This window comes from Pongo abelii, chromosome 18, assembly GCF_028885655.2.
Source record: "Pongo abelii isolate AG06213 chromosome 18, NHGRI_mPonAbe1-v2.0_pri, whole genome shotgun sequence".
Taxonomy (NCBI): domain Eukaryota; kingdom Metazoa; phylum Chordata; class Mammalia; order Primates; family Hominidae; genus Pongo; species Pongo abelii.
Window position 1 is genome coordinate 22,200,973 of NC_072003.2, and position 20,591 is coordinate 22,221,563.

Sequence of the window (20,591 nt, forward strand, 5' to 3'; positions counted from 1 at the left end):
AGGTCTGAGCCACTGTGCCCGGCCAAGAAACTAAAATTCTATCAAAACCCAAATTCTATCAACAACCAATGAGCTTGGAAAAGTATCCCAACCCTCAGAGAAGATCACAGCTTTGGCTGATACCTTGAATTCAGCCTGATAAAACCCTGATCCATTCTTGGACTCCTGACTCAAGGGAATTGTGAGATAATAAATTTGTGTTCCTTTATGTCAATGGTTTGTGCTAATTTGTTACACAACAATAGAAAATGAATACAATGGGTATTGAGAAATAAATTGCTTTTAACTTGCAACCTGACATTCTTGTCCCCAGCCTGATACTTAGGAGTTAAAAAAAAAAAAAAAAGTTGAGAAGTGGAGGAAATGTTGTACTATCTAATAAGTAACTAGGTAATGAAATAAAACTTGTGTCCATACGACTGTATGCCCTCAGTACTGTCTTGCCCACAAATTAATTTTTCCTCATGACTGTAAGTGACTGTGCAATTGCCTTGACAACATTGACCTTTCCAGAAATATTTTTATCAGTCTTTGCTTTAGGGATGTAACTAATACTGGCCATGAGCATTTTCTGTTCCTCCGTCAGTCTTAGTTGTTGCAACCCTGTAGAACTTCTGTGGACTGTTCTTTTTTTTTTTTTTTTTGACAGAGTCTCGCTCTGTGGCTCACTGAAACCTCTGCCTCCAGGGTTCAAGTGATTCTCCTTTCTCAGCCTCCTGAGTAGCTGGGAGTACAGGTGCCCAGCACCACACCTGGCTAATTTTTTTTTTTTTTGAGACAGAGTCTCACCCTGTTGTCCAGGCTGGAGTGCAGTGGTGCAAGCTCAGCTCACTGCCACCTCCCAGGTTCAAGCAATTCTGCCTCAGCCTCCCAGGTAGCTGGGATTACAGGCACACACCACCATGCCCAGCTAATTTTTGTATTTTTAGTAGAGACCCGGTTTCACTGTGTTGGTCAGACTGGTCTCGAACTCCTGACCTCAGGTGATTCACCCGCCTTAGCCTCCCAAAGTGCTGGGATTACAGGTGTGAGCCACCGCACCTGGCTAATTTTTGTATTTTTAGTAGAGATGGGGTTTCACCATGTTGGTTAGGCTGATCTCGAACTCTTGACCTAGTGATCCACCCTCCTCGGCCTCCCAAAATGCTGGGATTACAGGCGTGAGCCACCGCGCCTGGCCGTGGACTGTTGTTTTTGTTAGCCTCTCCTCTGCATGTGCTCTTCGTGTCTTCCCTTAACCAACCTCCATGTTCTCTTCCTCCCTTAATTCCTTATAGTTTCCATCATGTTGGCAAAATTTGAAGTTGTGTCCTCTAAGAAAAAGAGTCTCAGACTCTTATATAAAGCCTCGACTCCTTCATGTAAGAGACCAACCATCTCTTACCGACTTTATTTTTTTATTTTATTTTATTTTATTAATAATATATATATATATATTTTTAGATAGAGTCTCGCTCTTGTCTTTCAGGCTGGCTGGAGTACAGTGGCAGGATCTTGGCTCGCTGGGTTCAACCAATTCTCCTGCATCAGCCTCCCAAGTAGCTGGGATTACAGGCACCAGCCACCATGCCCAGCTAATTTTTGTATTTTTAGTAGAGATGGGGTTTCACCAGGTTGGCCAGGCTGGTCTGGAACTCCTGACCTCAGGTGATCCTCCTGCCTCGGCCTCTCAAAGTGCTGGGATTACAGGTGTGAGCCACCGCACCCGGCCTCTTGTTGATTTTAAATACCATTAAATGTTAACTTTAAATTACATTAAATGTTAACTTGTCATGGCCAGTTGTTTTTTCATTTCTGTACAACACCAGCCAAAATAAAATTTAAGAATGTTTTATTCAGAGAAAAGGAAATTACACCAGAAACTGCAGTGAAGTATGGAATTGAGGATTTTTTTTCCCCTTCCCTTTAGAGTATGAAGCTGAGCAGCCTCCCTTTCCAGAAGGATATAAAGTCAAACAGGAGCCTGTGATTACTGTAAGTATTACCCAGGCCTCAACCTAAGCAAGAAGCTCTTAAATGAGAATAGCACTGATGGCCTGTGAATGTCACACAGTGTCATTGAGTTCAGGAGGTGGGAAAGGGAAGCACTGGAGCGAGAACCAGAAACTTGGGGCCAATCCCAGCCCTAATACTAACAGTGTGACTTAGAGGGCATCACATAACCTCTTTGAGCCTTAGTTTTGGCGTCTATCTATCTATCTATCTATCTATCTATCTATCTATCTATCTATCTAATTTATTTTTTGAGACAGGCTCTTGCCCTGTCGCCCAGGTTGGAGTGCAGTGGCACAATCTCAGCTCACTGCAACCTTAGTAGCTGGGACTACAGGCACCCGCCACCGTGCTTGGAATTTTTTGTCAAGATGGGGTTTCACCATCTTGTCCAGGCTGGTGACTTCAAGTCATCTGCTGCCTGACTTCAAGTGATCTGCCTGCCTCGGTCTCCCAAAGTTTTGGGATTACAGACGTGAGCCACTGCTCCCAGCCAGGTTTCTGCATTTATTAAATGGGACAGATAATCCTTGACTAACTCACAAGGCTTCTGTGGGGCTCACATGAGATCCTGGATGAGAAGAGCCTTTGCAGTGGATCTAACACCATGTCCATGTGAGGGACAGTTGCAGATAGACCAAGTTTCTCTGCATGCCAGGTTAGACAAGATGAAGACTGTGCTAAGGAGAGAGGGCTAAGGACAGGGCAGCCAGGAAGAGAGGCCCTCATGAAGTCTACCTTGGAATTAGACAGGAGCTTAATGGAGTTTAAAATTTTTAAAAAGCAAGGCTCTGAGAGATGAAGGGACTTGAGCACAGTAACACGGATGGAATCAAAACCTGTTTCTCAACTTCTAGTAACTTCCATCACTGCAGCTGCCTCTGACAGAGACATTGTGTCTAAAAACTTTCTTGTTCTGTGATTGTTCCTTTTCTCCTAGCATCCTGTTCTTGCTTTATGGATGCAATTCTTTCTCAAATTTCTCTGCAGATACAAATCACAGTTCTCTTCCCTGAATTCTCTGTGCTTCTTCCAGGGTCAGCTGTTCTGACAATATATGTTGATCTTCGTCTCTTGTGCTATGATCTTCTTGACCTGTATAAAGAGATTTGATTGTTTATTTAAAATGTACAATGGTCCTGAGTGGATTTTTCTATATAGCTGGTATATTAGGGTTCTCCAGAGAGAGAGAATCAGTAGGATATATAGAGAGATACATATATGAGAGGGGATTTACTGGGGTAATTGGCTCACACGATTATGGAGGCTGAGAAGTCCTACATTAGGCTGTCTGCAAGCTGGAGAACCAGGGAAGCTGGTAGAGTGGCTCAGTCCAAATCCAAAAGCCTCAGAGCCAGGAAGAAACAACAGTGTAACTACCAGTCTGAGGGCCTCTGTTCATGATACATGGCAGGGTTACATGGAAATCTAGCTGGACTTAATTAGCCTCTGAGAGCCCGAGGGACCACGGGTGAGAGCCCTGGAGTCTCAAAGCCAGAGAACCTGGAGTTCTGAGGTCCAAGGGCAGGAGAAGAAGGGCATCCTGGCTCCAGAAGAGAGCAAGAATTCAGCCTTCCTCAACTTTTTGTTCCTTCCAGGCCCTCAGCCAATCCAATGGTGCCTGCCCACATTGAGGATAGATCTCCACTCAGTCCACCAACATATACACCAGTCTCTTCCAGAAAACCCTTGCAGACATATCCAGACATAATGCTCTGCTAGTTACCTAGGTATCCCTTACTCCAGTCAAGTTGACACTCAAAATTAACCATCACAGTATTACGGCTGGTGTCGCTTTCTTCTACTGCTGTACATGTGGGTTTGTTTTCTGGATGGGTCTCTTCTATGAATAGCAAAACACTGACTGGGTGCTCATGAAGGGTGATTGTCCACTGGCCGACTTTTCTTTAGGGTGAACAGGCAGACAGTCAGTATTTTGGGATTGGGTGGCGGTGGGGGGGTCTCTAAATCAACTTTTTCTTTCTTTCTTTTTGTGACAGGGTCTTACTCTGTCATCAGGCTGGAGTGCAGTAGTTCACTTCCCAGGCTCAAGTGATCTTCCCTCCTCTTCCTCCCAAAGTACTGGGACTACAGACATATGCCACCACTGCCAGCTAATTATTTTTCTATTTTAGTAGAGATGAGGTCTCACTATGTTGCCCAGGCTGGTCTCAAACTCCTAGACTCAAGCTATCTGCCCTCCTTGGCCTCCCAAAGTGCTGGAATCACAGGCGTGAGCCAACACGCCCAGCCCGATTTTTTTTTCTTTCACTACCATTATGGTGCCTTAAGTGGTTCTAAGTGTTCTACTCTTTTCAGGCTGTTTCATTGGTTTACAGAAGAGTTCTTGGAGAGGAGGGGGAGCTGGAGATCCAGCTGGTGTGAACACAGCTTTATGATATTGAGGGACCAGAAAGAAGCCTGAGGGGAGTGTGGGCAGCAGGCCAAGTTAGCCCAGCCGGATTTCCACCCAGCCTCGCCATATATCATTCCATTCTTGTTCCCACCCTGTGCAGTGCCTGTCAACTTGAGTGTTGAGTCCCTTTGGGATCTGATGGGAGGATGGACATCTGTCCTCTGGGGCAGCTTCCTCCTGTGACTGTTACTTCCACTCTTGCTTCTTTTATGTATTTATTTATTTTTTTGAGATGGAGTTTCACTTTTGCTGCCCAGGCTGGAGTGCAATGGCGTGATCTCAGCTCACTGCAGCCTCCACCTCCTGTGTTCAAGCAATTATCCTGCCTCAGCCTTCCAAGTAGCTGGGATTACAGGCGCCCGCCACCATGCCCGGCTACTTTTTTGTATTTTTAGTAGAAACGGAGTTTCACCATGTTGGCCAGGCTGGCTTTGAACTCCTGACCTCAGGTGATCCGTCTACCTCGGCCTCCCAAAGTGCTGGGATTACAGGCGTGAGCTTCTTGCTTCTTGAGTGAGGCTTCATCCCTGGTGTTTTGGATATGTTTACAAATGTCTCATCCACAGATGGTCCTTCTTTTTCTCTATCAGGGGTTTCTGCCTTGTCGTTTATAGGTGTCTCAGGAGGAAAGGGAGACAAAGATCTGTGCTCAACGTACCCCCTTGAACCTTAAAGTCTGATGTAGAATTTTATTCCTTCATAAGGTTATACCAGAAAATACAAATATTTAAGCTGTTTGAATGAATTGCCTCCCCTCCCCTGTCTGCCTCCAGGTTGCGCCAGTAGAGGAAATGCTTTTTCATGGCTTCGGTGCAGAGCACTATTTTCCGGTTTCCCATTTCACCATGATCTCACATACACCCTGTCCTCAAGATAAATCGGAAACAGTCAACCCAAAAACATGTGAGTAAGAGAGACGCCATCTTTTATAATTTGGGGCTTTTAGCATTGCAGAACCACAGGGTGGGTATGGAGGCAGACAGATGGACCTCAGGGAGACCACATACATAAGAAAGAATGTGTTCTTGTTTTATTTTTAAGAGAAATGTCCTTTATTTCACTGATTTATCTTTAAGGTTAAAAATGTAATAAAGATAATAAGTAACAAAAAGCATACTTTGATTTTACATTAAATAAAAAGTAGGAAAAGAGAACAGTAAACAAATGTAGCCGGCTGTGATGGCTCATGCCTGTAATATCAGCACTTTGAGGGACCAAGGCAGGAGGATTGCTTCAGCCCAGGGAGACCTCATCTCTACATCTCTACAAAAAATTAAAAAAAAAAAATTATCACCGGATGCAGTGGCTCATGCCTATAATCCCAGCACTTTGGGAGGCTGAGGCAAGAGGATCACTTGAGGTCAGGAGTTCGAGACCAGCCTGGCCAACATGGTGAAACCCTGTCTCTACTAAAAAGACAAAAATTAGCTGGGCATGGTGGCAGGAGAATCCCTTGAACCGGGAGGCGGAGGTTGCAGTGAGCTGAGATCGTGCCACTGCACTCCAGCCTGGACAACAGAGCAAGACTTCATCACACACACACAAAAAAAATTAGCCTGGCATGGTGGTGCACACTGGTAACCCTAGCTACTTTGGAGGCTGAGGCAGGAGAATCGCTCGCACTCGGGAAGTGGAGGTTGCAGTGAGCTGAGATCGCGCCACTACGTTCCAGCCTGGGCAACAGAGTGAGAAAAAAAAAAATTAGCTGGGCATGGTGGCAGGTATTTGCAGTCCCAGCTACTTGGGAGACTAAGGTGGGAAGATTGCTTGAGCCTGAGAGGTCCAGGATGCAGTGAGCTATGATCGTGCCACTGTACTCCAGCCTGGGCAACAGAGTGAGACTCTGTCTCAAAAAAAAAAGCAAAAAGTAGAAGAAAACATCATCATGCTTCCCTGCTTTGTGTGTGGAAGCCAGAGGTGTAGACTACACATCTGAGTCATAGTTCCTTGGGCCCTCCCTGGTACCGGACCCTCTCCTACTGGTTTGTTCTGTGCCTTCTGCATGCCTTGGGCCTTGGCTAACGACTGCCTTTATTACTGTGACCATAAGACCTTACCCATTATACTCTCATTCCCAATTCCTCTCTGCTCCCATTTCCTACCACACTCCCCTTGTTTTTGTCCCTCCAGCCACACTGGCCCCTTTGCTATTCCTGCTTTGGGGCCATAACAAGCTGGTGGACCTGGCCTTATGTAGGATACTTCCTACATCTTCACCAGACTATAGAGGCTCAGAGGGACATTTTAAGTTATTTTAGTTATAGAGCCCAGCTCTGCAGTCTGGAGCAAAATATAACATCTAAGATCATGTGATTGAATGGACAGTACCTTTTTCTGGCTCAAAAGTAAACATTTCTCCCAGATTAGCTCGAGTCACTGGGGATTTGCAGGGGGAATTTTTGTTTGTTTGTTTTAGGTTCTCCCAAAGAATATTTGGAAACTTTCATCTTTCCTGTTCTGCTTCCTGGAATGGCTAGTCTGCTTTACCAAGCGAAGAAAGAAAAATGTTTTGAGGTCAGTTGTTTGGCAGGATTTCTTTATTTTAAGATTCTCAGTCATTCATTATTATCAGATGATAGCTCATTATCTTGGTACCATCAAGTTGTTCTCCAGATGACCCCTTCGGGAGGGAAAGCCTGTGTTTGGGGTCACTTACCCAGTTTCAGCCACACCATCTAGTTGTGCACATACATGCGCTGCCATCTGTCTGGCCACTTGGACTCTGGAGAGCTTTTCCGCCTTGCTTGGCCTCCTGCCTGCCCTTCTCTTGTGCAGTTTGGCATCCACCAGGTTTCTTGGGTCTTCAGCTTCTGTTTATTACATGCACTGATTAAAGCTCTCCTTGGCCGGGCACGGTGGCTCATGCCTCTAATCCCAGCACTTTGGGAAGCTGAGGTGGGAGGATCACTTGATGCCAGGAGCTCAAGACCACTGGGCAACATAGTGAGACCCCCATCTCTAAAAAAATTTTTTTTTAAAATTAGCTAGGTGTGGTGGTGCATACCTGTAGTCTCAGCTACTCAAGAGGCTAAGGTAGGAAGGCCCTTTGAGGTCTGAAGTTTGAGGTTGCAGTGATCCATGATCACGCCACTGCACTCCAGCCTGGGGAATAGCAAGACCCTCAACTCAAAAAAAAATCCCACAAAACTCTGCTTACTTCCTACTTGGCTCTGGATTGATTGTTCCCCTGGCGTCTCTCTACTCCATGCCAACTGTCATGAATGTAAACTGCTTGCAGAGAGTCTTGGAACACAGTAAGTGCTCAGTAAATAACAGTTAACATCGCACTGCAGAGAATCAACTTCTCTGCAGGGAAGTTTTAGTATCTTTTTTCTTTTTGAGACAGAGTCTTGCTCTGTTTTCAGGCTGGGGTGCAGTGGCGTAATCATGGCACACTGCAGCCTCAACCCCCAGGGCTCAGTTGATCCTCCCACCTCAGCTTTCTGAGCAGCTGGGACTACAGGTATGCACCACCACTCCTGGCTATTTTTTTTTTTTTTTTTTATATAGATACTGGGCAAAAACTTGGTAAACTCAGTACAAACTGAGTTCCGATGCTGGCCTACCCCCACGTGGATACCCTTAGAGGCTCCCTCTTTTCCGTAGTTCACGGGATACTTTGGGTGTATGTGTTCCCTGCACAGTTTTGAATTATAGAATTTTGGACGATCCAGATGAAGAGAGTAAAATTACAACATTTATTATTGACCAGGCACTTGCTCTGTGCCAGGCATTTTGCTGAGTGCTGCATCTTCCATTATTGCAGTTGCTCTCCCCAGCCATGTGAGCTTCCTTCTATTATTATTATCTGCACTCTGCAGAGGAGAAAATGGAGGGACACAGAGGCCTGAAACGTGATCAAGGGTGAATGGCAGAGTTAGGACTCAAATCCAGATTAAATGATTCAAAATGATACTAAAGGCTGGGCACAGTGGCTCATGCCCATAATCCCAGCACTTTGGGAGGCCAAGGCAGAAGGATTGTTTGAGCCCAGGAGTTCGAGACCAGCCTGGGCAACAAAGTGAGACCCAGTATTTACAAAAAAAAAAAAAAAAAAAAAATTAGCCAGGCATGGTGGTGCATACCTGTAGTCCCAGCTGCTCATGGGGCTGAGGTGGGAGGATCAACTGAGCCCTGGAGGTTGAGGCTGCAGTGTGCCATGATCGTGCCACTGCACCCCAGCCTGGAAACAGAGCAAGACCCTGTCTCAAACAGAAAAAGAAGATACTAAAAAAGTCGGCAGTAATTACGGTGTAAACCCCAATGAGTTTGACACATCCTGGGGTCTATAAAATTATCCATAGTTAATGATATCACCCAACTAGTTGCCGTTCAGCACCGGGTCCCCATCTGAGAACTGCCTACTGCTGTGCTGGTACTTCTATATACTGAGGAAATAAGGTTTTCCCATGTTTTAGCAAATACCTGATGTTTCCTCAGCAATGCCTTGACAGTATCCTGCCCCACTTGCCTCTTAATCACTCCATATTATACCTCCCCCTAATTGCCTGCCATTTAATCTGCTCAGCATAACATTCCTTTGACAGGCGTCACCATGACAGTTGTGTCTTTACTTGAGACAGAAATGGATGATGAGACATTGATCAGAATTTGGGTAGCATGCTTAGGAAGGAAGAATTTGGGATACACCTCTGGGCCGTGGTTCACCATTCGACAACAATAGATCCACATAATGAAGTCACTAGCCCTCAGCCTAGTTTTCAAGGCTCTGCCTGGTTCATGTGTTCATTGGTTCCTTCCTTCCTTCCTCCCTCTGTCCCTCCCCCGCAGTGCTCCCCTTCCTGATGGTACCCTCCACCCAAGCAGAACCACTCGAAGTTTGCTACACCAGCCCCCACCTCACAGCCTCTGTGCATCTGCTTCTGCTTTTTTTAGAAAAAAATCCCTGAGCTCCTCTTCTCTGCATATTTAACTTCTACTTGTTTTTCCAAACTCAGCTCCATAACTTCTCTCTCAAGCTTCCAGTTCCCTGCTGGGCTCAAACTAGAAGTAATTGATCCCAACTCTCAGATTTCAGAGTATTTCATCTGTTCCTCATTTTATGGCGAATTAAGACATCCTTAATTAAGACATTCTTAGCCCACATATACTTAATTTTATGCATGTCTGTCTCCCCCCGTATTTTAAGTTCCTTGAGGACAGATTCTCTGATTTATTTTTATATCTTTAGTCAATGCTACCCAATGCCTAGCACATGGTGAAGATAGAGTTGGCCCTTGATAAATATTAAATAAGTGAGTGCATGATTATACACCAGGGAATGTCACTATTACTATGTCCTTGACCAAAACCCAGCTTCCTTCTATCTGGGAAGGCTGTTCTATTGGACTCATCCCTGGAGAAATTCCCTGGAGGGGTGAGGGAAGACGATATGCATCTATTTCATGAGTTTAGTTGATGGGGGAGAACAGTGGGGGGCAAATGGCGCAGTCTGGCCCCCCTACCTCGTATATTAATTATGCAAGTAATTAGTAAATTGGGCCTTGATTTATATATAGCGTAGCAGTTAAGAGCAACACTTGAGTCAAAGTTACCTGATTTTGAAGTCCACCTCCATCCCAACTGGCAGCACAGCCCAGGACAAGTCATTTCATCTTTCTGAGCCATTATCACTTCCTTCCATGTAAAATGAGGCTGATCATAGCACCTGCTTATGGGATTATTATGCCGATGAAATGAGGTAGCTTATGTAAAGTGCTTAGGCCAGTCCCTGGAACCTAGGAAGAACTCAATACATGTTAACTTATTTATCTCAGTGATACAGTGGTACAGGTACTTCCCAGATAGGGTGAGTTACATCTGTTACCTGAGTGGTGTCACTCTTGTTCCTTGGCCATCTAGAGTCCTTATTCAGGACTTGGTCCCAGTTCCCAGAAAAACCATCCAATTCCACAGTGATCTCGCAAGGAGGGTTTGTTTTATGAGTTCTCTCATGGGAAGGTGGGGAAGAGGGTTGTGTTGGCACTTATCAAGCAATACTTCATTAATCCTCTCTGGAAGCATTTCTCACCCTCTGGGAACCCCCTCCCCATGCTCGCTCTGCAGACCCCTTTTGGATCCTGAACAATTCAGCTGTGGCTCTCAGCTTGCATGGCCCACTCAGCAGGGCCAAGCCCAGCATGCAGCTTTCCCTCCTCTCTTAAATGCAATTCAGCCGTCATGTAGCCCTTGCAGGTGGAACTGGGGGTGGGGGCTTCACATCTCTCACCCCAACAAAGACACAGTTGTAAGGTTTTCCTCATATTGCTTTGTCAGAAATCCTAGTTTTGACACATAGTCCTGGTGAATTCAAATCTGGGGACCTCAGTCCCCACTCTTTCTCCTGACGTGCTACTACAGTCATGGTTGTCATATTGAACCTGGGAAGACCACAATGATCAGATCCCTTATTTTCACTAACAAGAGAGGGCACTCTGCTGATGAGAACTGTAAATAAAAAGGCTGATAAATTAAAGTCAATGATTCAGGTACTGATGATTAAATCTAGATAATTGCTCTCCTGTCACCTGTGGTTTGACTACTGCTATGATAATCATCAGAAATTATATCAAAAGTCACAGAAGGCCCAGTGTGGTGGCTCATGCCTATAATCCCAGCACCTTGGGAGGCTGAGGCGTGCGGATCACTGGAGCTTAGGAGTTTGAGACCACCCTGGGTAACATGCCAAAACCCCATCTCTACAAAAAATACGAAAATTAGCTGGGCATGGTGGCACATGCCTGTGGTTCCAGTTACTTGGGAGGCTGAGGTGGGGGAATCACTTGAACCCTGGAAGTTGAGTCTGCAGCGAACCATGATGGCACCACTGCACTCCAGCTTGGGTGACAGAGCGAGACCCTGTCTCAAAAAAAAAAGTCAGAGGAGCCCTCTCATTGATTTATTGCCTGTTGTGCGTCAGCACTGGCTTCCTATGCACCACCTTGTTTCACCCTTAGAATAACCTTCTGAACCAGATCCTCTTTTTCATCACCTCCCTTTTACCAAGGATGGCCCTGGGACACAGAGAAGTTGAGCATTACTCAAGGTCACCTAGTAAGCAACAAACAGCACACATCTCCAACCAAGGCCCAGATGATCCTGAAGCCTGGGTTTCCATCCGTCCTAGTAAATGGGAGTTGGAGGCTGTCCTCAAAATAGCTCCCAGAGATACTGATTTTTTTTCATTCATAGCTATTTTCTGAAGAACAGACTGCTTACTTGCCTTCGGTTATCAAATTTGAACTGCTTCTAATTCTTATCTGTTTTTTCATTTGCTCACTTGGCTTTTCCTGACAATTTAATTCTTGTCCACTACTCATAACTGACCTTCCCCCATCATCTGTGTTTTGACTACTGCTATGATAATCATCAGAAATTGTATCAAACTGTGGTGTGATACAGTTGGTAGGTATCCTGTGGTGTTAAACAGGTGCAAGGTGTGGCTGAGTGGAAGGGGAGTGAGGCTGGGTTGAAGAGTGGTCCCAGAGCAGACCTTCAGCCTGGCCATACCATTGTCAGATGGCTTTGTCTCTCTGCCTTTTGTTCTACTGCTGAGTGAGGAAGAGCACCTCACGAGTCACATTTCAGCAACTGTATCACTTTTTCCTATCTTGCTGTTGACCAAAGTATATTGAGTGCAGTGTGTCTTTTATTCAATTGAACAAAGGATGGAATATAATGATCAAACAATGAAATGAGCACAGTGGATAATCTTTGTTTTCATACATGTAAAGAATATCTGGCTGGGCGCGGTGGCTGATACCTGTAATGCCAGCCCTTTGGGAGGCTGATGCATGTGGATCACGCAGTCAGGAGTTTGAGACCAGCCTGGCCAACATGGTGAAACCCCATCTCTACTAAAAATACAAAAATTAGCCGGGCGTGGTGGCAGGTGCCTGTAGTCCCAGCTACTCGGGAGGCTGAGGCAGGAGAATGGCTTGAATCCGGGAGGCAGAGGTTGCAGTGAGCCAAGATCGTGCCACTGCACTCCAGCCTGGGCAACAGGCGAGACTCCATCTGAAAAAAAAAAAAAAGAGAAAAAAAAAGAATATCTACAAGCAGGATGAAGCAGGATGAGTCACCCGTGTTTAGTTCTGTTCAACAAACATTCATTAAGCCCTGCTATGTGCTGATCATGAGGCCAGACCCCAGGGCACACTGAGAGGACAAGAAGACATGGTCCTGTCCTAGAGGAGCCATAATGATGAACTAAAGTTGTTTTTATTTTTCTTCCCCATGTGTCTGTTTTTTTCACTCCTCTGAAATAAGAATGAATAAGGAGAAATGGCTACAGTGGATCTGTAGCTGGGGATTCACTTCTAGACCTTGGTGCATGTATATTCCATTGTGCAACCTTTATTCTAATTTACTTGGCCATTATTCTTCTAATTTATACCCTTTCAGAGGGCACAGAAATCAGCTAAAAGGGCAGTAATTAAGATTTTACATGAAGGTTGCATATCTAATATTTGCCCATAAATAATTTTGTAACAAGGGGGCTAGAAAAAGTTTCCAGCCTCTAAGCAGTGATAAAATGCTTTGAAAGAACCAGATAAATTTCTAATTATATCAGACATTAATGAGGCATCCTTGTACCAACTCATATTTCATTGTTGACATCCTACAGATGAGCTATTCCTGAGACTAAATGAAAACAGTCTAGATGTCAAATGCTCCAGGGTGCTTGAACAGAGCATTAAAGTTTAAATTTTATAATGAATGATAAAGGAATGTAGAAAATGTGGGTTGTTAAAACTGTTCATGTGTGGCCAGGCATGGTGGTTCATGCCTGTAATCCTACCACTTAGAGAGGCTGAGGCGGGAGGATTGCTTGAGCCCAGGAGTTCAAGACCAGCCTGGGCAACATGGTGAAATCCTGTCTCTACTAAAAATACCAAAATTAGCCAGGTGTGGTTGCAGGCACCTGTAATTTCAGCTACTTGGGAGGCTGAGGCAGGAGACTTGCTTGAACCTGGGAGGCAGAGGTTGCAGTGAGCCGAGATCTCACCACTGCAGTCCAATCTGGGTGACAGAGCGAGACTGAGTCTCAAAAACAACAAAAACAACCCAACAAACCTGTTCACTTGTAAGAGTGGAGAAGCTTGAAAGGCAGGCACACGGGAGTTCAAAATCCTGCTAGACTGCTTCCTTGCAGCATGGCCCTAAGTAATCCGTGAGCCTCAGTTTCCTCAGCTATTAAAAGGACAGCAGACCTGCTCCTATCATGGGGCAGAAGAGGGGAAGTAATGAATGATACTCCCAGACCCAAGGAATGTTAACTTCCACCTCCTCTGCTTCTCACGCTTTGCCAGGAAATTCAGTATTTTGAATGCTACAGATATGCAAGGTGGGTAAATTACTATTAACTGTCTTCATTTCCTGACTTAGGGTTTTTTAATTAAATCGGATTCCCTCCATGTTCCCCCCCAAGTCATGTAGTCTTTTGTGGGTTATTTTCGAAGGCTTAAAAATCACATTAGTGCCATTTCAACATTTGTCAGACCCAAGTGGAACTCCCCTTATCCTGATCTGCACAACAAATTCACATTTTCTTGATTCAGCTGTTCCTCACATCCTGTCATTGGGAATAGATGCTTAAACTGAATGATGACTGGCCTCCAACCAAAATTACATAACTGGGGCATTTTTATCTGTCACCCACAACTGAACTTGCATCCAAATGGCTCTTACACAGCAGTGTAATTCATTGTTTATTGGGGCCATTCAAATTATATCTTGAAATAGCATTTATATTAAGTTGCTCAAAAATACTTGCTGATCTGCATTTTGCCCTTAAACTGCTGATGTCTAGTTATTTATACTTGACTTCATTATTTTTCTGTTTTTTTTTTTCTATGACATAGCCCCCACAGTGCCTGGAACATAGTAGGAACTCAATGAGTATTTATTGGATAAATGAATGAATATGGATTCTCAAAAGTTGGGGCTAGCCAGATGCGGTGGCTCATGCCTATAATCCCAGCACTTTGGGAGGCCGAGGCGGGTGGATCACTTGAGGTCAGGAGTTTGAGGCCACCCTGGCCAACATGGCAAAACCCTGTCTCTACTAAGAATACAAAAAAATTAGTTGGGCGTGGTGGCACGTGCCTGTAATTGCAGCTACTCGGGAGGCTGAGGCAGGAGAATCGCTTGAACCCAGGTTGCAAAGGTTGCAGTGAGCTGAGATCACGCCACTGCACTCCAGCCTGGGTGACAGAGTGAGATTCTGTCTCAAATAAATAAATAAATAAATAGATAAAAGTCAGGGCCTACTTTTAAGATAGTAATTAAGCTACATGAGCACTCTGTGGAGGTCTGTGACCTTTATCCAGTTTGTTGTAGCTATTACACACAGGAGGTAATTTATTAACTATACCTGCAGTGTCTGGATCTACTGCCTCTGGAGGGAGGTAGACAATGGGGAGACTGCCTAAGTCTGCTAGGCTCACTGGAGCTGGAGCTGGGCAAGGAGCAAATTCCCTCAAATTGAAGGAGCCTCATTCATAGACAATGGAGAGCCAGAGGGTAGAGCAAGAGGCTAGGATTCAAGAATAGTAGTTGCCAGCACTTTTTGAGCCTTGCTTTGTGCCAGATGTCATTCTAAGCACTTTACCTGCAGTCACTCATTTAATCCTCCCAACAATCTTTGGAGGTGGATGCTATTATCATCATTTTAAGGATCAGGGCTGTACAGCACCAGGGCTAACCAAGAAGCTCAAGTTCACAGCTAGAAAGTGGCAGAGCCAAGACTGAAACCAAGAATGGTTCCAGAGTCTAAGAGTTTGACCACTGCTCCACTCTGATGGTCAGTCTCACAGCTTGCTGAAAGCAGAGGTCAGATTCTGACATTAAAGATGGGTCTGGAGGCTGTGGAGAAGAGGAATGAGAAGTTACCAAGCCTTTTATTTAGGTTGTCCTGCCAGTACCATGAAACTCCAAGGAAGACCAGGGGGAACAGAGCAGACAGAGAAACAGCAAGAGCTGGCACCTAATTACTATGCCATAGAGCATTTGGCCAATTACACACACATCTATTGTGTGATGTGTGGTGTGTGTGGGTGTGTGTATAGGTGTAGGTGTGTCTGCACACGTGAATTGAGGCATTGTATGGTACTTGGTTCAGCAATTCCATGATTCCCAGCCTCTGGAATCAGGCAGACCCTTTCAACCCAGGCCTGTTCCCCAAAAGCTATGCAAGCTTGATTATTGTGATTTTGAGTCACTCATCTTCTGATTCTTTTTATATATATATATCATTTTAAATATTATGAATTTAATATAGTTTCTAACCAAATAGTTTGTTCCTGCTTAGATTATTTTTTCTTCTTTTCTCTAAGCACACAAATAGTATATTTTTTCATTTTAAAAATTATTTTCATTTTTATTTTTAGAGATGGGGTCTCACTGTGTTGCCCAGGCTGGTCTCAAACTCCTGAGCTCAAGTGGTCCTCCTGCCTTGGTTTCCCAAAGTCCTGGGATTACAGGGACAAGCCAGTGCACCTGGCCCATCTTTAGATATTTAACTCTATTTTAAATGCTCAGTATAAAATTCAGCATATTTAATAGGCAGGTATTTCCCTAATCCTTAATTTTTGGTGGAGATTACAATTGGGAGAATAAACTTTAAGCACATGATTTCCATGAATTATCTCAGCCTGAGAGTTAGATCAAGACCTGCACATTTCATGATATGAATTTAACAAGTGAAATAGATTTATTTAACCCTTTCTCAAAGGGTCGTTTTCAATCGTGCAAAAAAATAATTGAGATTTTTTAAGTGGCATCTGTATGGCATTAGAGTGACAATCTACAAACAAAGCCAATGGCCTTCTAGTTTTGCTGTGAAATTAGCTGGATGCTAGCAGTATTTTATATTGTGTTAAACAAATATACTCTGTGAAAGATAAATAACGGAAAATGATTGCTTTGTACAAATAGCTGGTGGAAGTACATCTGTGGCCAACAATAGATATTGTACAGACATTTCCTGTGTGTATAGCGATTTATGCAGCCATGTATACAACAAGCCAAAGGTAACAGAATGCAGATAATAGTATCTAAATTCGTTAGCCAATAAGTGAAGAATCACATGGAAGATGGGGAAGAGATGAAAGTTTGGACCCTTTGCTCTCCTATATTTAATATTCCAATATTATGGGTATATTAAAAAATTTCAAAAGAAGCACGAGTTACCTTTGTAATCAGGAAAAATAAAAGTTAATGATAAGTAACATTTTCAAGTCCTTATATTTGACCCTGCTGCCTCGTCTAGGTTATTTTCTTTCTCTCTTTCCTTTTCACTGACACACTCAGTGAATCACCTCACCTACATCTTTGTACCATTCATTCATTCTTTAATGTGGCACTCTGGCATCTAAATGCTCACTAGGTCTGGTACGACTCAAGTTTACTAGTGACCCAGTACTGCCAAATTCTGTGACCTATTCCAGGGACAAAAAGGAGGCCAGTATGTTTGGGGCAGGGTGAGCAAAAGAGAGGGGAGGTAAGTTTGACAGGGTCAGCCCCACAGCGGCCGTAACATCACATGGGCCAGTAAAGAAAGTGGGTTTTATTTTAAAAGCAGTTGGAAATAATTAGAGCCGTGACTCAACCCTACTGGGCCCAGTGCTCCCTTGTCATAGCATTGTATAGTGTGCTTCTTGCTGTCCTGAAATGAAATGCTTAGATGATATAATATAACCTATTCATCAGTTACCTGATTGCTGTGTCGTACAATAAACTACCTGAAAACTTTATGGCTTAAAATAACGATTTATTATTTCTCATGACTCTGGGCCCACTGGGCAGTTCTGCTGCTCTCTCCTGGGGTTACTCATGTGACTGCGTTCAGCTGGTAACTGGGCTGGGTTGGAAGGTCCAATTCTATCTCACTCGTGTGTCTGGGGCCCTGGCGCTGCCTGCTAGCTGGGGCACTTCGGTTCTCCTTCGTGTGGCCTCTCATCCTCCAGTGGGCCAGACCAGCTCCTTTACAGCGTGGTGGTCTCCAGCAGCTTTCCAAGAGGGTAAAAGCAAAAGTGCAAAGCCAAGACCTTCTGGAACCTGACTTCCACCAAGTTCTCTACTAAAAATACCAAGAATTAGCTGGGCATGGTGGCACGCGCCTGTAATCCCAGCTACTCAGGAGGCTGAGACATGAGAATCACTTTACCCCGGGAGGCAGGGTTGCAGTGAGCAGAGATCCAGCTTGGAGGACAGAGTGAGACTCTGTCTCAAAAAAAAAAAAACAAGCAAAAAAAAGAGTCTGGCTTCATTTCTTTTTTTTTTTCTTTTAATTTTTGTGGGTACATGGTAGGTATATGTATTTATTGGGTGCATGAGATGTTTTGCTACAGGCATGCAATGCGAAATATCATGGAGAATGGGGTTTCTATCCCCTAAGTAACTTTGTGTTACAAACAATCCAATTACATACACTGTTTTACTTATTTTAAAATGTACACTTGTTTTTATTGACTGTAGTCACCCTGTTGTGCTATCAAATAGTAGGTCTTAGTTGTTGCCATTAACCATCTCCAACCTGACATTCATTCCTACTGTGTCTCATGGTGATAAGGCTGTGGGTGCTGAAAATATTTCCCATTGTGACTCTTAGAATTGCTGTCAGATCTAGTTTGTAAGCCATGCAAGAAAATCTTGTTACAACTTTATAGTCAAGTTTCTTTTCTTTTTTATTTTTAACAAAAGAGCATTGATCACTTCATTTCCCAAACTTGGCTACGAGTTGCTTTTGTTTCTAAAAATCAAAGTGATCCTCAAAGGACAAGGCTTTGAAAAGAAAGTCAGCAGGCTCTGACCTGAGGGTGACCCCATGGTTCTTTTACAAAATGAAGGGCAGTGGCTTTGTGGCCGGATTTTCCTTCTCTGGTCTGAAGCTTTGTCCTCTGGCTTTGAGGGAACATCTCAAGTGTGCACCTCAAATATGCCAGATGACTGTGGTAGCAGTCTTGACTAACTGCCAGATAGGGGGAACATTATCATTTGGCCATAAATTGCATTTCGATTATTATGTACTTTATCAGTTAACTTTTTGCCATATAACAAACTACCTCAAAAGTTAGTGGCTTAAAATTACAAGCATTGGTCAGGCATCATGGCTCATGGCTGTAATCCCAGCAATTTAAGAGGCCAAGGCAGAACGATCATTGAGCTTAAGAGTTCAAGACCAGCTTGGGCAACATAACGAGACCCCTATCTCTACCAACAAAAAATCATAACCATTTATTTAGCTCACTTTTCTGCAAGTTAGCAACTTGGGCTAGATTTAGCCGGGAGTTCCTGCTGGCCTTGGCTGGGTTCATTCATGTGTCTTTGGCGGCTACTGGGTAGGCTAGATGCTGGCTGGTCTAGGGTGGCCTCAGCTGGGATGAGCTGTTCCATGTGGTCTCTCATCCTCTATCAGATTAACCCTAGGTTGTTCATATGGCAGCCAGGCAGGGTTACTTCAATTCAGTTAGACACGTCAAGGCCTCTTGAGCCTAAGGCTTGGAACTGACATAGTGTCACTTTCACATGTTAGACTGGCCAAAGCAAGTCACAAGGCCAGCCCAGATCCAAAGAGTTAGGAAATAGATTCCTTTTTTTTTTTTTTTAAGTAAATGTATGGGTTTTAAATACAATTTCATTACATGCATAGATTGCACAGTGGCCAAGTCAGGGCTTTAGGGTATCTATCACCCAAATAACACATTGTACCCAATAAGTAGTTTGTCATCATCACCCTCCTCCCACCCCTTCACCCTTCTGAGTCTTCATTGTCTGTCATTCCACTCTCTCCATCTGTGTATATACAGGTTTTAGCACCCACTTACGAGTAAGAACATGCGACATTTGACTTTCTGTGTCTGGCTTGTTTGACTTAAGATAATGCCCCCCAGTTCCATCCATGTTGTTGCAAAATACATGAGTTTGTTCTCTTTTATAGATTCCACTTCTTGATGGGAAGAGCTGTAAAGTCACACTGCAAAGTGCAGATACAGGAAGGGTGGAGAATGGTGGCCCTTTTTGCAACTTACCGTATACACTGCATTAGAAATAATATGCACCGGGTCACAGATGGCAGCTGTGACTGCTGGCTCCAGCCTGGTGACTTCAGGAAAGATTAAATGAGCTAATGTGTGAAGGGGCTTGTTCTGGAGTTCAACCATCTGGGCTCAAATTCTTTTTTTTTTTTTTGAGACAGTCTTACTCTGTTACCCAGGCTGGAGTGCAGTGGTGTTATCGCGGCTCACTGCAACCTCCACCTCCCAGGTTCAAGCAATTCTGGTGCCTCAGCCTCCTGTATAGCTGGGATTACAGGTGTGCGCCACCAAGTCCCAGCTAATTTTTATGTTTTTAGTAGAGACAGGGTTTCACCATGTTGGCCAGGCCAGTCTGAAACTCCTGACTTTAGGTGATCCGCCCACCTCTGCCTCCCAAAGTGCTGGAATTACAGGCATGAGACACCGAACCCAGCTAAATTCTTATCCTTCCATTTACTAGTAAGTGACTTTGGGCAAGGTATTTAGCATCTCTGTGCCCCCATTTTCTGATCTGTAAAATACGAATTATATGTAGTACATCATAGTAATACGTTCTTGTTGTGAGGATAAATGAGTTAAGCAAAACTTAAGAGTGTCTAGCATATAGACAGCACTCAATACACATTAAATGTTGTTAATCCTATTAGCGTTTCTCTTGGAAAAGAGCCAACCTGTAAAGAAGTGCTATTCCCCATGGCCTCTTCTGGTTGACCAATTGTTACATGAGTGAATGGAGGGTGTAGTTCTCTTACTGCATTCTGGACATTACAGATAGATGGCCAAGGATGGACTCTCCTTGTCATTCTGAAAATACTAGTACCTTTTAAAATGATAGGTATTAGTAAAAATCAAAACATAACTCTTAGAAATAATGATGAGCTTAGAATCTGAGAATGTAATATAAAGACACCTCCCAGAATTAAACAACTGCTAGAATCACAGCCTGTAATGGAAACAAAACAAAACAAAACAAACAAAAAAAACCAGCCCTGCAAGTATTCCAGCCTTCTCTTGAGAATTTGTCTAAAGAAGGAAGCCATTTTTTTTAAAAGAATGAAAATGAGGTTTTTTTGAAAGAACATATCTTAAAGTAAATCATTGACTCTCTTGGTTGTTTAGAGAACTGCATTTCTCCTGCTACATTT

The 20,591-nt window shown here is 43.9% G+C and overlaps 1 protein-coding gene across 13 annotated transcripts in view; it reads left to right on the top strand.

Moving 5' to 3' along the window:
• IQCK (IQ motif containing K) overlaps positions 1-20,591 on the top strand; it is a 139,729-nt gene that overhangs the window by 10,580 nt on the left and 108,558 nt on the right. For 7 of the 13 annotated variants that reach the window (XR_010137839.1, XM_009250522.4, XM_024241409.3 and 4 more), the window contains exons 2-4: positions 1,910-1,974; positions 5,182-5,311; positions 6,825-6,922. Coding sequence is in view for 12 of the 13 variants with exons in the window: in XM_009250522.4 (XP_009248797.3) it covers positions 1,910-1,974; positions 5,182-5,311; positions 6,825-6,922 (293 nt within the window). In the remaining variant the exon portion in view is untranslated. The remainder of the gene's footprint in view (positions 1-1,909; positions 1,975-5,181; positions 5,312-6,824; positions 6,923-20,591) is intronic. The other 6 variants (XM_054534815.2, XM_054534814.2, XM_054534817.2 and 3 more) reach the window with 2 other exon arrangements.